The 18849-nt window shown below is 42.1% G+C and overlaps 1 protein-coding gene across 1 annotated transcript in view; it reads left to right on the top strand.

Moving 5' to 3' along the window:
* Positions 1 to 18849, top strand: part of CPS1 (carbamoyl-phosphate synthase 1) — a gene marked incomplete at its 5' end in the record, with an annotated part of 91481 nt that overhangs the window by 57550 nt on the left and 15082 nt on the right. The window contains 9 exons of the mRNA XM_082055910.1: positions 1684 to 1749; positions 2318 to 2381; positions 3610 to 3791; positions 9466 to 9660; positions 10227 to 10294; positions 12412 to 12487; positions 15953 to 16030; positions 17059 to 17166; positions 18382 to 18471. Coding sequence (XP_081912036.1) covers positions 1684 to 1749; positions 2318 to 2381; positions 3610 to 3791; positions 9466 to 9660; positions 10227 to 10294; positions 12412 to 12487; positions 15953 to 16030; positions 17059 to 17166; positions 18382 to 18471 — 927 coding nt within the window. The remainder of the gene's footprint in view (positions 1 to 1683; positions 1750 to 2317; positions 2382 to 3609; positions 3792 to 9465; positions 9661 to 10226; positions 10295 to 12411; positions 12488 to 15952; positions 16031 to 17058; positions 17167 to 18381; positions 18472 to 18849) is intronic.

The following is an 18849-nucleotide window of genomic DNA, read 5'->3' as shown; positions in this document are numbered from 1 at the left end:
TACGTGAGAAACATCGCTGTTTGTGGTGGGGCTTCCAAGACTGCAAGATACAAGAGACCTCCGTGTCCTTAGAAACAGCTGAAGTAAACGAAGTGGAACCCCTGGCTCTGTTATCATCTGTGGGAGTTTTGATACTGTCATCAGAGGAGAACAAATTTCACCCACATAGCTGTTACTTCTGCACTGCAGGCGTCGTTGTAATGGTATGAACCTCCCCAAAGAGATTCTCAGAATATTTTGTTCATATTGTGTGTGGCTGAGGGGAAAATGCAGCTCTCTGGCTTCAGGAGAAGGCTGAGAATGCTAGCCCACCACGGTGTGACCGTAAGAAGTATAATATGTCTTTTCTCTTGGTAGTAACTTTTTACAGGGTAATACTTTATTTGAAGTATGCTATTGTTATACGTTCATTTGCTATTCATTGTGATAGCACGAGCAGAATGAGCTCATCTAGCATTCATGACAGTGTCACGAGTACTTTGCTAGGTGTTCTGCTGCTGCATTTAAGGTATGTTGGTATTAAATTGCCACCAGCTGTTTTTTGTCCTTAAAGGTGCGTGTTGGGGGGAAATAACCCAAACTGCTGAATGTTTCTGAAAGAGCCCATCTGTATCCTCAGGCCCAATTCCAGGTGCCAAATCTCCTTCTGTTCCCCAGCTGCTGTTTTCCTTCCATGTCCTCACCTGGCCCACAGCAATGTGCCTGGTCTTGCACTGCGGCCTTTCAGCTGCATATGGCACTGTGGTGTGGGATCGATTTGTGTGCCAAGGTACCCTTAATAAGGTCATTCTACTTAGGCCTGCATTTGTGCCTTCAAAGCATATGTTCTTCTTGAGCCATGTTGCAGTATTAGCAACAGTAATGAGCGGCAGACACTTACATAGTGCTAATGACATGAGGTCACATTCTTTGTTATTCACAAGGACTTGGACAGCCAGTGGGGATTCCTGAAAATACCTGAAAAGTGGACAGATTTTTAAATGGTACAGCATGTAAAAATTCATGTCAGGACTGCTTTAATACTGTTCCCTCATCGGTATTCTGTGTGGAAATGTTTCAGCTGTTAATTCAGAGAACTTCAGCAATCACTGGTGACCTAGATGGACTCGTTACCATGTATAACATGCAATAAGTAGTTGACACAAATAGTTTCTGAACAGCCTAGTAGGCAAATTATTCTTCTGTGCTCCCTGGTGACTAATTACATAAGAAATTGTTGAAAACTACATATAAGGGGTGGTTGAAAATCACTCTTGCTTTGTGTACCACTTAATTTTCAAAGCACGAGTTATATTGTAACATAAATACGTGGTACTTGCACTGCTGGCTGCTGCTGGGCATAATCTCGAAGTGGTAATGTGTGCACATTTGTGTTCAGTGTGGGGGTAAGTTGGGGTCAAGAGTACAGTGTGAAGATCCCAGATGCTGCAGCTAAAGAGGACCCCAGACCTGGAGGTATGGCGATCTGGGTAATTAACGCTGCCAGGCTAACTAGAGAATGAGGGCCTTGGCAAGAAGGGGTGGATAGGGAAAGTTCCTTTTGAGGAGAGACGTGATGGGAAAATAACAGGACAGAAATAGGAGTAGAAAAGGAAAGAGGGAAAATAAAACCCTCAAAATACCTGCATGTAAGAAAGATCTTGCACTGGCCAAGTCACCGTCCCTCCTCTTCCTCCCGTACAGATCGACACACTGGCGGCAGAATACCCAGCGGTGACTAATTACCTCTACCTCACGTACAACGGGCAGGTAGGCACATTCGGAAGCAACAGTCTCTTTGCTGTCTAGTTTGAGCTCTTTGCCCTGGGCTGCATTATTTCTGGAGATCTTGCAGGTGTCTTGGTCTCTAGCAGTTATTTTGGATGGTGTTACATAAAATCCCCTTACAGTGGACCTGAAACTTTCTCTTGCTCAAATACTGATCCAGTACATTTACTGTTAATGCCCCTGTGTTTTTCTGATCCTGCCCTATATCATCTGTACTTGTGTCCTCTGTGCACAAGTCAGGTGCTGGGAATTCAGAACTCCTGTTTCACTCATCTCATCCTAGCATTCATTTTTCTGTGAAAATTCATTTTCCTTAGGCTGCTCAAATAGCCAAATCAGAGGTGCTGTGTCTCCTTAGGTTTAGGTGCACCACCACTAATTCCAGTAGGCTTGCACTTAACTTACACTGCAGTAAACAATATCAGACTTGAGCCCTGAAAGATCAAACTGTTGGATACAGGCTGAGCACCAGAAACTGTTTATTCTGAAAAACATGGAGTTAGGTGCTGTGGAGTACAGATCCTAATGACTTTTCTCCCTCCCTTCTCAGGAACATGACGTAAAATTTGATGACTGTGGAGTGATGGTGTTGGGCTGTGGACCATATCACATAGGTAAATCTTTATTATAACTCCTCTGTTCTCCTTGCACCCTCGAGCCTTCTTTGGATATTCTTGTGGTTCATTTGTTCCTCTTCTGTTATGGTGACAAAACCCTCCAGAGCACAGTGCACAGGACATCAATTCCTAACACAAGGTTTGCCTTTTACACTTGCTTGGAGACTTCATTTCACGCATTGGAAAAAACAGGAGAATTTTATTACGTTTCACTTGTCGCTTAGTTGTGATTTCCACAAAGTTTCAGGGAACTTTTAAAATCTTTTTGCATATGTTAAGGTCTTGAGAACATGATACCATGCATAGAAGTTTTTTGCTCCCACACCTACCTTACATGTTTACTGCCAGCTCATGACTATGTTGTTATATACTATGCATTTTACTACTCTAAGTGTAGGTGACTGTGAAAATATTTTGATATCTTCAGCTGCTTTTCTATAAGCGTTTCTCTGTATGCTTTTTTTTTAAGCCCACTCATATGATTATGCAGCATAAGAGTTTCCTCCTGGCTATGAGTATTGGGTAGACAGGCTGTTGAATGTTCTATATGATGACTTTCACTTTTTTTTCATGGATCCTTCCAAATAGCTTGCAATTATTGACAAGAAAAAAATTGCTTGTTATTCAGAAATATTTTTGCTTTGCATTTGACAAGTAGTGGTGTTGGTTTTTGAAAGCTGAAATTTAAAGCTGCATCCATCTGTTTTGTTTGGCTGGATGGGTCATGTGCTGTACTCCTCTCGCCATTTGTAGGATGCGTCTTTTTGAACCCAGTTTTCAGTCTGAATGTCGAGATGGGTGAAATCAGGAGGAACGCTCCATGATTATGCTTGTTTTTTACAAACACTTCTGCCACTCAATGTGCTCTAAGCTTCTGTCTCTTACATTTATCTCAAAGTACATCAGTTGGGAGGTGGTAGTAGCTGGATGGGCGGCAAGAGCAGACATGAGTGTTTGTGAGCGCAGGATGACAGACGTGTTACAGGCCTGTCACTCCTCAGCAACCGAGCCAACTTACCTGTTGTGCTCGGAAGCTCACATTTGTGGATGATTAGTTTCCATGGGAAGACAATTAGATTCCTTGCTCTGAGCTGACAGAAGGCAATGCTGGGTTTGTTTGTGTGTATTTTTTTTTTCTTTTTCAAGCTGGAGTGCTGAGAACGTCTGTTTTTATTTTCTTCTCTGTGTCCTTCCTTTCCGTGCCCACTTCTCTGTCTCCTGGCAGGCAGCAGTGTGGAGTTTGACTGGTGTGCTGTCTCCAGCATCCGCACGCTGCGTCAGCTTGGCAACAAGACGGTTGTGGTGAATTGCAACCCAGAGACGGTGAGCACAGATTTTGATGAGTGTGACAGACTGTATTTTGAGGAGCTGTCATTGGAAAGGATCTTGGACATCTACCAATATGAGGTAAAGCAAAGCAGAAGCGCAATAAAAAGCCATGAAGCAAACCAAACTTTTCAAAATTCATGTCACTAGCTTGCTTTGGCTGAGCAGCTGGGGGTGAGGGGGAGAGCTTGCTAGCAAAAGCTGTTTGGTTTGGATCCCAATGTTGCATTTTACACATCGTTGATGTTCCTAGCAGACTACTCAATAATGAATGCCAAATAAATATTAAATTATTTTGCAAGATGCCATATTGTGCAATATTTACAAGCAGATTTAATTTGCTGCACAGTCATTTATTGCACAAATTGTTCTGTCCTTGTGGTGCTGAGCTTTAGCACTTAAGCAAATCCTTGACTTTAAGCACAAGTACTCCCCCTGAAGCAGTAGAACAAGTTATGTGCATAACGCTAACATGTGCTCAAAAACTTACAGTCTTTGCTCTGCAATAAAGTCCAGCATCAAGAAAGGATGTTGGGATTGCCATCAAACCAAAACATGTTCTGGCTCCCGATCCAGACATTATACTTCTCTGTTAGGAGTTTTCAGGTGTTCCGAAGTGCTGATACTAAGAGGTGGCAAAGAGCCCCAGACAGATTTGGTGACGGGAGGATATGTAATGTAAATAGTTGGTCCCAATATGGAAAATTATTTCTAACTGGTAACACGCTCATCTTGGATGTGTAGCTGAGGCTTTCAAGGGTGCTTACAGGAACGTCATCTCTCTTGAAATTCAGTGCAAGTTGGCCATGTAACTTGCTGAAGCAACTTTGCAGAACCTATGTCATGTTAAACTAATGATTTTTTTCCTGGCTCTTTTTCCCAGTATGTGATGATTTGAGCTTGTCTCCTTAGTGAAGGGGTGCAAGTTTCTAAAATGGTTTTATAACCTGGCTACATGTTATTCATTCCCAAATTCGGAACCAAGCAAAAGCACATGAGAACTCAAGTCCCAGTTGCTAGGCTCTGTTCTTAAACCATTTGCAAAACACTCTCTGGGACCATTTTTAGATTGCGTGTTCATGCTTTCCTATTTGTACATGTTGTTTTACCTCTTCTTTAAATTTTCATAAAAACAGAGACTGTTACTGGAAAACATAGACTTAGTGCAGGCCAAAAGACTCTGGAGGCTCTGGAGTCTTAAGGGCTGATTTTTGAATGCTTTAGGATTATCCATGAGGCTCAGGTCTATAAGCATTGAACTCCTGTTTACTTAAGCAGAACTGAACTTCTGAACTGGGGCCATGAAGGAAACTGGTGTGACAGTTTGTCAGACAAATAACACTGATGGAACACAACATCTAATTACTGCGGGATCAAAGAGAAGGTAGAGTAGGTGATGAGGGAGCAACTACTCATTTAAACATGTAGCGCTAGTAATTACCAAGTTGGGTAAGAAAAATATGTGAAAAGCATAATGCGTGCTTATTGAAACTTTCATCATCCTGCTTGTCATAGCGAGGCTTGGTGAGTTTGATGGGAGGTGTTGCAGATCTTGAGGTTTAATATTAATATCAGCATCCTGTGGTACCCAGAGCTGAAGGGGAAGGACACTCTGGTGGCAGTTTCTTTGGCTCAGCTGGACTGTGCTCGTGCTTCTGGGTGTGTTTTTAGCCTGTCCTCCTTGTGAAGTAAACCAAAAAAGTGATTGAGAGAGGGCAGGAAAGGAGGCAGCAGGAGCTGAGGCGGCAGGAATAAAAAGGGGGAGAAGAGACATGCTGGGAGTCTGCAGAGGGTTCTGCTGCTCTGGCTGGAGTATGAAAACAACCAATTTGATGTTTGCTCTTGAGGTGTTAAAGCCATCAGGGTCTGAGCCTAAGCACCCCAAGATGCATAATAAATACTCAGCTGTTTTAGAATACTTTTCTTTAGTAGTGACAAAAGGGAATGGTATCATTATGCCTCATTTGCAAGTAGGGAAACTGAGTCTCTGAGAAGTAGAAAGGCTGCACAGAATCATGCAGAAGGATGTAGACAGACCTGGGGACAGACTCTAGACCTCCAGCAGGGTGTAGTCTAAAATATATTATTTGCTATATGTATATTTTTTTTTGAATGAGTGAGCCAAATGCTAATATCCCGTTAACAGAAAACTTCCTCGGGCAGATGCAGTTGGAAGCCAGTCACTAAGGAAATGATCAAGTTAAAAATTCAGGATCTGATTCTGGGTTCCCTCACCAATTCCGCAGATAACCATCTCTTCCAGTTTCACATGCAAAGCATGAATAGTGCCATGGTGTCAGACTGAACTTTTAAGCTCTCCTGCTCATTAGCCTCCTCTAGTATCCCAATGAACAGTGGCAAGTACTCTGAAAAGTACTGGCAAACGGTATGTAAAACCATCAGCAAACCATGGACACAATTCTTTGCCCTCAGCAGAGATGACATGTCAACTCCCTAAATGTTGTTAGGATTGGAAGCAAACCTTGGGAAACTACTAAGCTCAAATAAATAGGTGCACTGACTTGTCCTGATTTTTCTGATCAGTCAAAATAGGCTGCATTGAGATGCAAGGTTACCAAGGCTGAGGAGGTTGGAACCTGCCCACCAAGAGCCACTCACACAGTCCTGTCCCAGGGACGTACTCAGCTGTCCCTCTGCTCTCTGTACCTCCCGTCCCCGTTTACATCTCCAGTCAACATTCACAGCTCCTCTAACTCACCGGAGACTGAGCTCTACACAACACAGCCGTGCTTTGGAGAGAAATTTAATTTATGTTGAATGTATAAAGTTAGTTGGTAGTCTATGAGGACAAAAATTTAAAAAAAAAAAAAAAAAAAAAAATCCCTTCCCTCAGATTTATTGTCTTTTTGTTTCCAGAGAAGACGTTGCCTTTTTCTTTTAATATCTATCTGCTAGAGGGCCTCTTTTGATTCTTTTTCAGTTTCTAGGATCATTCTGAAACAATTAATAAAACTAAAAGAGGCTCTTAGGTACAATTTTAATGGTCTAATTTGTTTTCAAACTCGGGGAAAAAGAAAACCTGACTCTTGCTAATGGCATAAAAGCAAGGTAATAATAAAGAGAGTGATTTTTCTTATAAAGGAGAAAATAATTCTCTCTAGTCTTCTTTCAGTGGATTATGTGTGGCATACGTTTTAACGGTATCTAATGGCAAGGATGTTATTAATTTTCTTTATAATTAAAATACGGCTGATGATAAAGTGATATGCAATGGGTTCCATGTCTGCCTGCCCACGTTTTTCAGCAGAGCAGTTCTGCTCCCCAGCAGGACAGGGGGCTGCTCCTTGGGTGAGAGCAGGCTTCGGGAAATAACAGCAGGTGTTTAAACGAAGAAGTAAGCAGCTGCTGGGTCTCGATTTATGGTTCTTTCTGAGTGAAAATGATTATATGATTCTTTGCTATCTGCTTCAATAAGCCATCTCCTCTGTCCCCTTGGGGCCGGAGTCCCTAATGCTGTTCCAGCTTTGATGTAGGCAGTATTTGTGTTTTAGAGGCTCCGTGAGTAGGATTCTTTTTAAAGCAAGAAATAAGCAGCAGCTGAAAAGAAGTTGTTAGCTGGGACATTCCCCTTTTGGATGTGTTGAGGATAGATTAAGACATTGGTTGACCTTGGCAGCAAAGCTAGATTGACTTGTTATCAAGCAGGAACCATTCCAAGCTGCAAGAAGAGGTTTGCTTATTCACTCAGTGTCTGGGTCTCATCCATGTGGGATGATAAGGGCCCCAGGGACTAGAAATAAGTACTGTATTTTGCATGGGTCTGGAAGCAGTAAGGAACAGATTTTTCTTCTGAGCTGGGGATGGTGAGCTCTGATGTCATTAGACAACCCCATGTGGGCACAGAGCAGCCTCTGTTCTTGGTCCACCCTCTCCTAATGAGGGTTTTTTCACTCCCTGTCTTAAGCTCTTTCAGATGGTTGCTGTTGGCTGGCAGCAATATGTCATCCCATAAGTGACTGCATGGTGAAAAAAAAAATTATCTCCAGCACTGTATATTCGCGTGTTAAGTAAATAATAATCTTGTAGACCTTGGGATAATAACTGCTGCTTAAATGCCTTTTTAGTGGATTTTTATTATGGTAGGAAATTATCCACCTTAATGTTGAGCAGGGTTTGTACTAGCATTTATCATCTGTTTTTTCTCAGTCATTTCTAGTCCATCCTGCCGTCAGCTTATAGATCTGCCACTATAAATCCCTTTACATCCCTCATTAAGAAGTTCCCCTTCCAGGAAGGCCAGCGGGTCTAACCTTCCTCAGGAAAAACACACTTGCTAATTAAAAGAACACCGATACTCTAAAAGATAGAACCAAACCATGGATCACTTGATTTATGTTTCTCATTTGTTAGTGGTGCGTAAAACTGTGTAAAACGCATGTGATTCGGTAGAGCCCTTCACTGCAGCTGTACCATGTGCCTGATTCTCCTTCGGGCAAAGTTTCACCAGCTTTAATTTGGAAGTGAAGTGCCCATTATTTAATTACACTCAATTATTACACAATCTAAACATAATTCATGTGCTCATAATTGTTGCAGGTACTCTACGGCCTTTTTTTACTGTTGAAAATTGTCACACCAGACTAGATTATACTTGAAAGCATTAGGGGTTCTGTGTAAAAAAAAAAAAAAGCCCATATTTGCAGCTGAAGAAGGATGTGTGTTTGCAAGTGAGCTCACCTGTCTCTTGTTATTTGCTGTTCATTGTTTCCTCACTTAAAATGTTTTGGTTGCCCAGTGACAGGCATGAGATGTGCCATTGCGGCCGGAGGCCACCTCCCCTGCCTCTCCACTTCCAGAACTGAAGTGCTTGCAAATAACCTGCGTAGAAAGGAGCACATGTCACAGTTTGGCTGAAATACTTGTTGGTATCAAAGGTGCTACCAGAACTGAGGAGCTAGTCAGGAGTAACAAGGATGAGTTAAAATAAAGGGCCAGGTGTATCCAGAGTGATTCACTGCCACAGGCTGTGTGATGGACTGGGCTCTGTTGATCTAGACTGCCCTTTGCTTTGTACAGACCAGCAAAAGGTCAGCCATAAATGCACCTTAAAGACTGGCTTCTGGGGTAGGAAAGGTTGTTTGCCTAGCAAATAGCATGGGAGAGGCTGTTTTCTCAGAAGAGCTGGACCGAGAAAGGAAGAGGACCTAGAACATCTTGTTTGTTCATGCTACCACATCCAAAGGTTGTAGCAGGGGGGCAGGAGTGATGGTGCCCATGTCCACATGTGTAGGAGAGCACAGGAGGGAGACCTGACCCTACTGAATGGAGTTTTGAGTTTCATTTTGAGGCATGAGGTTTTCCATAGCGCAGCACCCTTCCTCTGCAAAACACAGGACTGTGTGTCAGCTCAGTACTTGTCATCACTGGGAAAGCAGAAGCACCTAAACATGACATGAAAACAAGGTAATAGTCTCTGGTTTTAGCGGAAGTTATAAAATCTTGGCTTCATGTCAAAAGATGTGAACACTGCAGATTTCTTTGGTTTCCTGGGGGAATTTTATCTTAAGTTACTTTTGTCTGAGTGACATCAAGGAGGATATTGCTGCTTTAGAGAGGCTACATGTCTGAATCACACTTTGGAGCCTGGGTGCCTCTGGATCAGCACAATTATGATCTGCCTTTGCTCACAGCAACCTGAAAAGTGATGCAATCTAAATATTGGATTCCTAATTATCACACCTCTTAACGGTAAGCTGACTTGGATATGACTGCGCTCCTTTCTCTCTGCCAACAGGGATGCAGCGGTTGCATTATTTCTGTAGGTGGGCAGATTCCCAATAACTTGGCAGTGCCACTGCACCACAGTGGAGTGAAGATCCTTGGCACAAGTCCTTTGCAGATTGACCGAGCAGAAGATCGCTCCATGTTCTCAGCTGTTCTGGATGAGCTGCGTGTGGCCCAGGCTCCCTGGAAGGCAGTCAGCACACTGGTAAGTTGGGATGTGCATCTGGGAAATGATGAAGTGGCTGGGAATTGTTATGAGGATCTGCTTGGGGGGGACTCACTTGCTGATACATTTCAAGATTCCAAAGACATTTGACAGTTTTTTATTGCTGATGGTGAAAAACTTTTTGATACCTGTAAAGTGATGCTATAGCATCACTGAGAGAGGGGTGGAATCTGGAAGGGAAGTATCTTTAAATCACCTTTACACAACATGGGGTATATACCCAGCAGAAATTAGCATTACTGACAGGCTAATCTAGTTTGTCTTGCTGACCTTAAGCTATTCTAGCAGATAGAGATTGCAAAGGAATAACGATGTGTTGACACTGCTCTTTTTTCCTGGTGAAGCTCTATGGACAGGGAAGGTCTCAAGATGACAGCTCTGGAACAGTGAAGTAATATATTATGTTCAGTCCAGGCTGTAGTACCTGACTTCCCTCTCCTCCAGTCTTAGTGGCTAGTAAAGTGCAAATGCAATTAGAGTTGAAATTTTGGTATGACTTCAAAATATTTTTGTGTTCACAGAATGTTCTTCCTCCCTTTCTTTAGAGAGATGCAGTTGAATTTGCAAGCTCCGTGAGTTACCCATGTTTGCTGAGGCCTTCCTATGTTCTGAGGTAAGGCTCAGCCATCAGAGCTCATCAAGTTGGGGCTATGAACTACAAAAGCCTTTTTGAGACAAGGGAGAGTGTGGAAAACATTACGCTAGGTGCATGTGGCATAAAGTTGCCCTTCTTAACAGGTGGGACAACCACTCAAGCCAATAAAGGAAGCCAATGGATCCCTTATGTCCATCAGGCAGAGATCAAAGGTAGAACATAATCATGCCAGTATCTGTTTAGCTGCATTACCTTTTTCATCTCTCAAGGCCAAAAACATGGACCATCTGCAATATTCCTTAAGATTCCTGAGACGACCACTTGTACAATTAAGCCAGAAGATTGTTTGTCACTAGGAAGAAAAACAGGGAACATGCTGAGACCATTTATTGGGGTTGGCATCTGTTTTCAGAAAACAGCAGCGCACCTTTTGAATTCAGCTTATTTGCTAAGCTTCTCTGCTTGCAGGCATGTTTTATGTCCCTGCACTGTGGCAGCTGCTCCTCTTTAAATAGACATTGTGCAGAGCCACAGATGTCCAACAGCTAGAATTCTTGAAGAAGTTACACCAGTGCATACACACAGCAAGGAGTTTCTTCATAGCTGTATGACTAGGCACGGAGAGGCACTTTGGGCACAATTTACAAGTGAAAAGAAATTTAAGACAGGATGCTTTTCATATGAAAAAGAGACAAATACCAAAATGAAGAGGCACAGTATCCATTTTCAGGGGAGAAAAAAAAATTATTTAAAAAGAAGAAAAGGAGAAGGATTTGTTGTATGTTCAACCCTCAAGGAAATATCCTTCAAAAGTGACTGCTGAATGTGACTTTTCTACCCAATCTCTGAATCGTGCAGTGGGGTTATAAAACAAAGTTAAAAACCAGGACTCGGATCAGGAGGATAAATTAGAAACTGATTCTGAGGTCATTCTCCAGGTTTTTAGGGAACACTTTTAGCCTCTTGTTTCCATCCATATTAAATTCAGTGTAGGCTATTTCCATGTAGGTATTTGCTAAAGGGTGCTTGGACAGTTTAAGGGGACTTCAGAGAGAAAGATGAAACTGCAGAATGTCAGACTTGAGGAAACAAAGTGAAAAGCCCTGGCACAGCACACTGTCTGGCCTCTATTTGGACAACAGCAGCAGGTCCACAGCTAGACTTCTTCATCCTTTGAACAGATGTGGCCTTTAATATTTGCTAGTTGCCTTTGAAAATTAAATGCGTTTCCTCACTAGTTATGTACTGTGGGTGCCTACTTACATCCTCAGTGGTGCTACTGACACAGGCCCATGGATTTAATTGAACTCTATTAATTTACATCAGCTGAAGAGGTAGTCGGTAAGTATAACCACCTAGGTACTTGTGTCTATTTGTCTTAGGCTAAAGTGACTGATTTTTATGGGGTAAATTCTTTCTCCACTTTTCCCCACAGCCTCTGTGGGCTTGCCCACCAAAGCAAAGGGGAAGCTAAGCACCAGTGGTAGAAATGACCAATGTAACATCTTTTTTTTTAAAAGATTCTTGTGCTTAAAAGGGGCCTGAATCGCTGACAGTTCACCCATGTTCTCTCAGATCCCCCTCTCAGATACTAACAGCTACGTTTCAAAGTAGCTTTACAGCCCACTTTCATCTGCATTTACTCTTTCACAACCATCACCAGTGGCCTGTGCATTCCTCACTTCATCTGTCACTGATGACCAATTGGGCTACAGTGAGCAAAGCATCTGTTTTGTCCTGAGCTCACAGCTAACCTGCACATATGGGGAAAGTCTGGGTCCTTAGGTGAGCTAGCTGGCTGAACAGGCATCTCTTCCAGCTTAGGGGAGCTGTAAAGTGTCAGAAAGGGGTTTTGGCAGCAGTGCTAAGGCTACACAACCACAATTCTTGTTTTGATTCTTTGTTATGGTTCTAGAGGTCATCTGTCTTCTCTGGGAAGTATAATGGAGGTTCATGGGGCACTGGCTCTGCCTTTCTTTCAGCCGAGAGTGGAGTGAGTGGCTTGAGTCAGGACTTTGCTTGGCTAGTCTGTCATACAAAGGTGGATGGCAACCCTGTGCTGTGGTGTCTAACACACTGATACCTCCCTTGAAGTCACGAGAGGAGCTGACCTGTTTTCTTTTTCATTCTCACAGTGGGTCTGCCATGAATGTAGCATTCACTGAAGAGGAAATGAAGAAGTTCTTAGCAGAAGCCACCAGAGTCTCTCAGGTAACAGTCTTCATTCTGCTATTGCTTTTTCTTTTTGTGTTTGCTGTATTTGTTTCACCTCTACTGTGTTTTCCATCCTTTTGTTTCTGTATTGCATCTTCCTTGCTCTTTCTCTTCCTTGTTTGGAGAGGAGCCAGTGAAATTAGAGTTTGACCCCTCAGTTTGTTCTCTAATGGGCAGACCATGGGAACATGTGCAAGCACCTTTACTGAAACCATTGGAATATCTGGAAGGAGCGGGGCCCGCAGTAAGCTCCTGTACCCAGGCATCCATTTCTGACCTATCAATTATACAAACAGGTGTAGCGTAGCAGGCTGGGACCTTTCCTACACCATCCAAGCTTGCTAGTAGCAGGTTGTACCATCTAGCATAGAACTGATAGCATCTTTCACTCAGTTTCTGAACTGTTTTGCCTGTCATCTTTGAACAAATTTAAACTTCATCTTGGTATCTTCTCTCTCACCAATGACTTTGTTTTTTTTTTTTTAACTCTTTTAGATGCAGGAATATTTGCAAGATTTTGCTATGACATTTAACACTACGAATCACGTACTGAGTTCCATTTTCCTCTGATACAAAAGCAAGGCTGCTGCCTGCTTACTGTTAATCCAGTGGGATTATTGATCTGCAGAGTATGTAATGCAGAAGATGAAAGCTCTGGTTTCCTTTCTGAATGTTTTTCAAAAGCTAATTTGAAAAAAAATTTAAAGTGTCTTTTTTTCTAGCAAAGGGAAGGATTTGGTCTAGTACTTTAGAAAAATCTGAGCAATTGCCCAAAGATATGAATGCTTCAGAACATCAACTCAAAGCCTGAATTTCCTCTATGCCTTCTATCACTGTTATTGTACAAGGGATGTTTGGAGAAATGAGAATATTGGAGGAGGAAAAAGTTAAATGATCAAAGTTGAATGAAGAACATACAGAATTTGAAGTCTGACGTTTCATCAGTCTCTGAGTTTGGCCTTGCCTTTTGGTCTATTTTCTTAGGGTTTTCCCACCTTTTTTTTTTTTTTTTTTTGGGTGATCACTCTCCAGAACAGTCCTGCAGCACCATAACCACTACTGTCATATACTGTCATAGGAATCTTGGAGTTAAAAATAAGTCAAAGAGGAACTCTCTGAAAACACGACTGGCTATGGAAGCCAGACACATTACTGCTTACTCAGGGGATTTCTTAAGTGGTTAAACCTTAAACAATAACAAAACCGTGTAGTTTTTGAAGTGTATGAGGCAAGTGGTGGAAGTTTAGCATTTCAGCAAGAAGAGATGCAATGAAATAGAGAGACTTTGCAAGGTAATAGTATCCTGAAGGACAGGTTAGTGTGGAAGCAAGCAGACCAGTTATTATCATCTTGGAACAAATTTAAAGGGTTTTTTGAAAGCAGGAGAGTGCCACTGTTACTTCCATCAGAAGAAATTATATAACTAATCCTCAGAAGACTAGAGGTCAATCCGTGGTAGAAACCAGATTGTCAGCAATGCTCAGCCTCCCAGAACACCTGGCTTCTCTCTGTACTTCATCTTGAGTACCCTGCTTTGTGTTTCCCCCCACGCTCACAGAAACAGACAAGGCAGCAGCCTTAAGCCACATTCAGAGGGACAGGTCACTTTTTCTGCTGGATGGCTTTATGGTGGCAGTGGGTGCCCTGTGGGAGGCTGAAGCTTAGGAAAGTGACCCTTGTTCAGCTTAACTTGTCCCAGCTTGATTGACTTGAGTTGAGCGAGGTTGTACTTCATTGCTGAGAGATCTCACCCCTCGCAGAGGATGCCCTGCTGGGACCTGAACTTATAGAGTCCTAGCAATATGTGATGTATTCCTAGGGGAAAAAGTGGATGTTTCCCATGGGATCCTTATGATGTCCAGTTCTGCTACACAAGTAAGGAACTGACACTTGCTGCAAATGTGACCAGTTGCATGCCATGAGTCTTTGGGTGCTCTGGCCCTGATCCTGCAGAGATTTACACTAGATTTACGTGCTACATTTTTTTTCTAGTGGAGTCAAACTGCTAAGGGAAGACTTCTTTCTTCATCCCGTATTTTCATATTGACAAAAGCCATAGTATAGTTGGAGCTAAGTTAGCAGAAAACAAACTAGAACAAAATTACTGTATTCTGCTCCTAAATTAGGGAGGGATTTTTAGCCTTATCAAGGCATTGTGGCCTGTGTATACTTCCACAGAGGCCAGCAGTATTAGCTGTGAGCATACAACTGAATATGAGCATTTTTGTGGGACACACACTTCATTTTTTTTTTTTTTTCTGGTTACAAAGCCTTTCCTAATTCTACACCGAACAGAGTATCTGCAGATAGGGTGCCTGACCAGCATTGTTCTGTTGTTTTAGCTACTTTGCTGTTATGGTCTTGTGTCATTATAGCATTTATGTTGTCAGTAGCATTCAAAACTTCTTGTGCGGGTTGAGACAGATTGGAGTAAACAAGGTTGTATGCACATATAAAATCTTGTGGTGAAAAACTGCAGCAAGACAAAGTTACAGGACAGAAGCCACTAAATTTATGAAACAGTGTATGCTGTGACATTGTCCTTGCCTGTGAATTTACCCTTGCACTGATAAATGTAAGAAATTGTGTCTGGTAACTTTTGAAGTTGCTTTATATTTTTTCAAGAGGAACCTTTTGAGCACACACAGACTGTCATTTATTCCATTTTATTCTCTAATAAATAACAGGCAGTTAATAGTGGATGGGACAGGTAAAATGTTGAGACATAAAGCTGGGCTGGAAGAACATGGATTAGATTTTTAACTGTCTGTTGGAGCAGGTGGCTGGAAGAAGAGTGGGAAATGTGTGCTAGCATCCCGGAAACAAGCAGGAAGAAGAGGAAGGAAAACCATGTATTCCAATGAATGTACTGGGGGTCGAGGACAGGTTGTTCCTGGCCAGCTATAATTAGTGGCAACTTCTCCCTTGGGAGACTTAGGAGACGAGGCAGAGAAATGAAAAAGTGATGGATCTGTTGCCTAAAATATATTACTTTTAAAAAGAGCAAATGGCCACTGTACAAAGTCATCAAGTATGCCAAGAATCAACTCCTTGAGGTAAGTCACCAGTGAGCTGACTGGGAGGCTCGAGAAGGAAGAATTGAAGATCTTGGAGGTAAGGAGCATCTTTAGGAGACAGGAGCAGAGGTCACTGGATCGTGGATCATCTTTCTACCATGGTCTCACCTAAAAGGCCTTTGTGGTTTTGCTGCAGATTTCCCCGTCATGGTGACATTAGAGAGGACTCAAACTGATGCATCAGTGGCTTTAGGGAAATCATGCCAGGTTTCCTGCTATTATTTCTTTGCAAAGTTCACTCATCTGTGGAAATAAGGCTATTAATAGATTGGTCTTGTGAGATTCTGCTTCCAAAGCTTTTCCAGTGATGAATAGTGGAGCGCTTGGATGTTCCCCAAATATTCTCAAATAAAAACTTTATTCTTTCTTCTTGTCTTGGTGACAGGATCATCCTGTGGTACTTACTAAATTTATGGAAGGTGCCCGTGAGGTGGAAATGGATGCTGTAGCCAAGGCAGGAAGTGTAAGAACTTTGCTTTTCTTTAATATTAAACTATTTTTTCCCTCTAGAATTGGACATTTACAAAAATGTGTGCTTTGAATGATTTACTATACAGCCATAATTTCATGCAGAGACGAGTAAAGAAACAAGAAAGATGAGCTCATCTTCGGTTCAAAAACATCATACTTGCAAAGCTCAACCTACCTTATTGTATATATCTAAATAGTTCTTTTTTTTAAGCATTGTTTAACCATGTGAATTAGAATATGATTTTTTACTGGGTACGCAAATCACTGGCTTCAAAAATGACTTTCATCACAATTGTATCAGCATGTGTTACAATATTACCACAGTTGTTTTATTATTACAACTTCACTTTGCATTTCATTACTAATCAAAGACAGCTCTTACCAAAAAAAATCACAAGCTTCTTATTTAACGGAAGTATTCTGTTTTCAGTCTTCATTTTTAACCAACAGAAAAGATGACTTTTTTGGTATTGAAGCAGTGCACCTTGATGCAATTTATGCAGTTTAAATCCTTAGGCCTCAATTTCCTCTGCTCACTTTTCTGCATGACTAAAACACCACAAAAGAGTGGGGAAAAAAAAATAATGTACGAATGGTTGTGTTAGGCTGTATTTGTTTCTCCTGGGGAATGACAACTCTTTTGTGTTCATGGCAAGCAGAAGTTAGAGAGCTGGTTTAAAGCCTAACTAGCTTTTATCTTCTGAGTCAATATGTGTTGGAGAGAAGGAGGTTGCCTCAGGATCTCCAGACTGTCGTAGGTTTTCATTATGTTTTCAGTTTGCTTTACTGCAATATGGAAGACACTAACATGAACCCCTTGTTCATATGCCTTGTGTCTGTTCCAGGCCTGTTCTCCCCAATATCTTGCATGATTCCCTTTTTTTTCCCATCTGTATTGTCTTTTGGATACATCTCTGTTCAGGAGACTGTCTGGGCTGTACTTAGCAGAGGGCATGGAGATGGGAGACAGTTCATGAGAGAGGGTGCGGTGACCAACTGCTCTCTTGTTGCTGTCTGCAGGTGATCTCACATGCTATTTCAGAGCACGTGGAGGATGCAGGCGTTCACTCTGGAGACGCCACCCTCATGTTACCCACACAGACTATTAGCCAAGGGGCCTTGGAGAAGGTAGGTGTTGCACTAGCACTGATAAGAGAAAAGAAAAGAAGAGTTTGCATCCACTTTCCCCTTTTGCTTGGGAGAACTCCATCACCAATGGAGAAATCAAATCACTAATGTTTTTTATAGGCCAGTATGAAATGTGCAAGTGTAGGATGTCATTGTGTCCCCTGTGGTTAGCTATCCTATACATAGGATATGTATCCCATTAATTTAAGCAATAGATATACGGACTTTCAGACCCACTGGATTTTTTTTTTTATTTCATTGCTTTAGGACCAGCTTCCATAGCAGCAGAGGAGTGTCCGATCCATATGTATGGTTTACTTTCCACTTCCTCTTCTCTTACAATCCTTAAATGATTACATCAGGTGTATGACTTTCTAGCTTCCACCCTTTTCTGGAAAGGTTATCAGGATGAACAAACCTCACCTAAACTTGACGTTTTTCCCTTTCAAGAACAAACCTAGTGATACAGAGTTAATTGTCAAAATGTGTTTTCTAAAGGAAATGTGCCGTCTCCTATTATATGATCCAGGAAAGGATTTACTTGGAAACTAACAAGAGCGGTAATGCAGTGGTCTGTGCTCCAACTCTACAGGACGGTCCAAAGCCTCGTTTCTGAAAATAGTAATCTCTGGAGCAAAACCATTCAAACCCTTGTGCTGAAATGGCGCATGATTTCTTGACAAACTTAGAAAAATACAACTGTAGTGTTTTCTCCCAATTTGTTTCTGAGTATTTCCACTGACACACCTCCCACTGGTTTGTGGTGGGACAGGCATGTTGGTGAAAGCCTGTTGGGACACTTGTAAAATGAAGTGGATAATCTCAAATGACAAAACATTCATTATTTCACCAAGAAACGTATAGAGGCTCCAGTGTGCAGTGTAGCAATTGCTACAGACAGGACAGGCTTTTATTCTCTCTTTCTCTCTCTTTCCCTTGTTTTCTCAAACATACAAAGCCGCATTTTTACTTCTACCCTCAAACGGCGCTTCGCACTCTACATTACCAGGCAAATTAAACATGTTTGCTTCTGAGAGATAATGCTGTTGCCAAAATGAGGGCGTAGACAAAAAATATGCTAGGGCAGAGAGATGGGACGTTTAAAGGAATCCACATGTGAGGTGATTTATTGACATGATGCTGTCTATTTTATGGGATATAATTATTTGTTTTATTTATATATATGCACACATTTTTATTTATGTATTTTTGTAGGTAAAAGCTGCTACAAAAAAGATTGCAAAGGCCTTTGCCATCACTGGTCCATTCAACATTCAGTTTTTGGTGCGGGGCAACGATGTGTTGGTAAGAACTCTTTTGTTGGAGGAATTCAGGCTCTGCTCTGGGTACTGAGGTGCGTGGCTTCTGCAGTCCCTGCTGTGAAAACTCGGTGGCAGTAGCCGCGGTGCATTTCTAACCTGCCTTGCCTGATAATGTGTGGGTCACCCGTGCCACCCTGGTCATGCAGCTGTCCCTGCTGTGTGGGAGGGAGCATCCTCCCCTCCCTATGCAGTGCAGCCACGGAGGGTGGGGTGAGCCTGGCTGTGTTGTCTCTCAACAATAGCTTTGTTCCATTGTGGACTGTTCTCCTCCCAAAATCATCAGTTTTGAATTAGATGGACAGCACTGGGACCTGCACCTCATCCTATGAGCTGAATATCTTTGCTTTTAGATCTCTGATAT

Source organism: Streptopelia decaocto, assembly GCF_964273445.1.
Source record: "Streptopelia decaocto genome assembly, chromosome: 6".
NCBI lineage: Eukaryota > Metazoa > Chordata > Aves > Columbiformes > Columbidae > Streptopelia > Streptopelia decaocto.
Note: the sequence above shows the minus strand (reverse complement) of the source record. Positions and strands in the feature narration are given on the sequence as shown.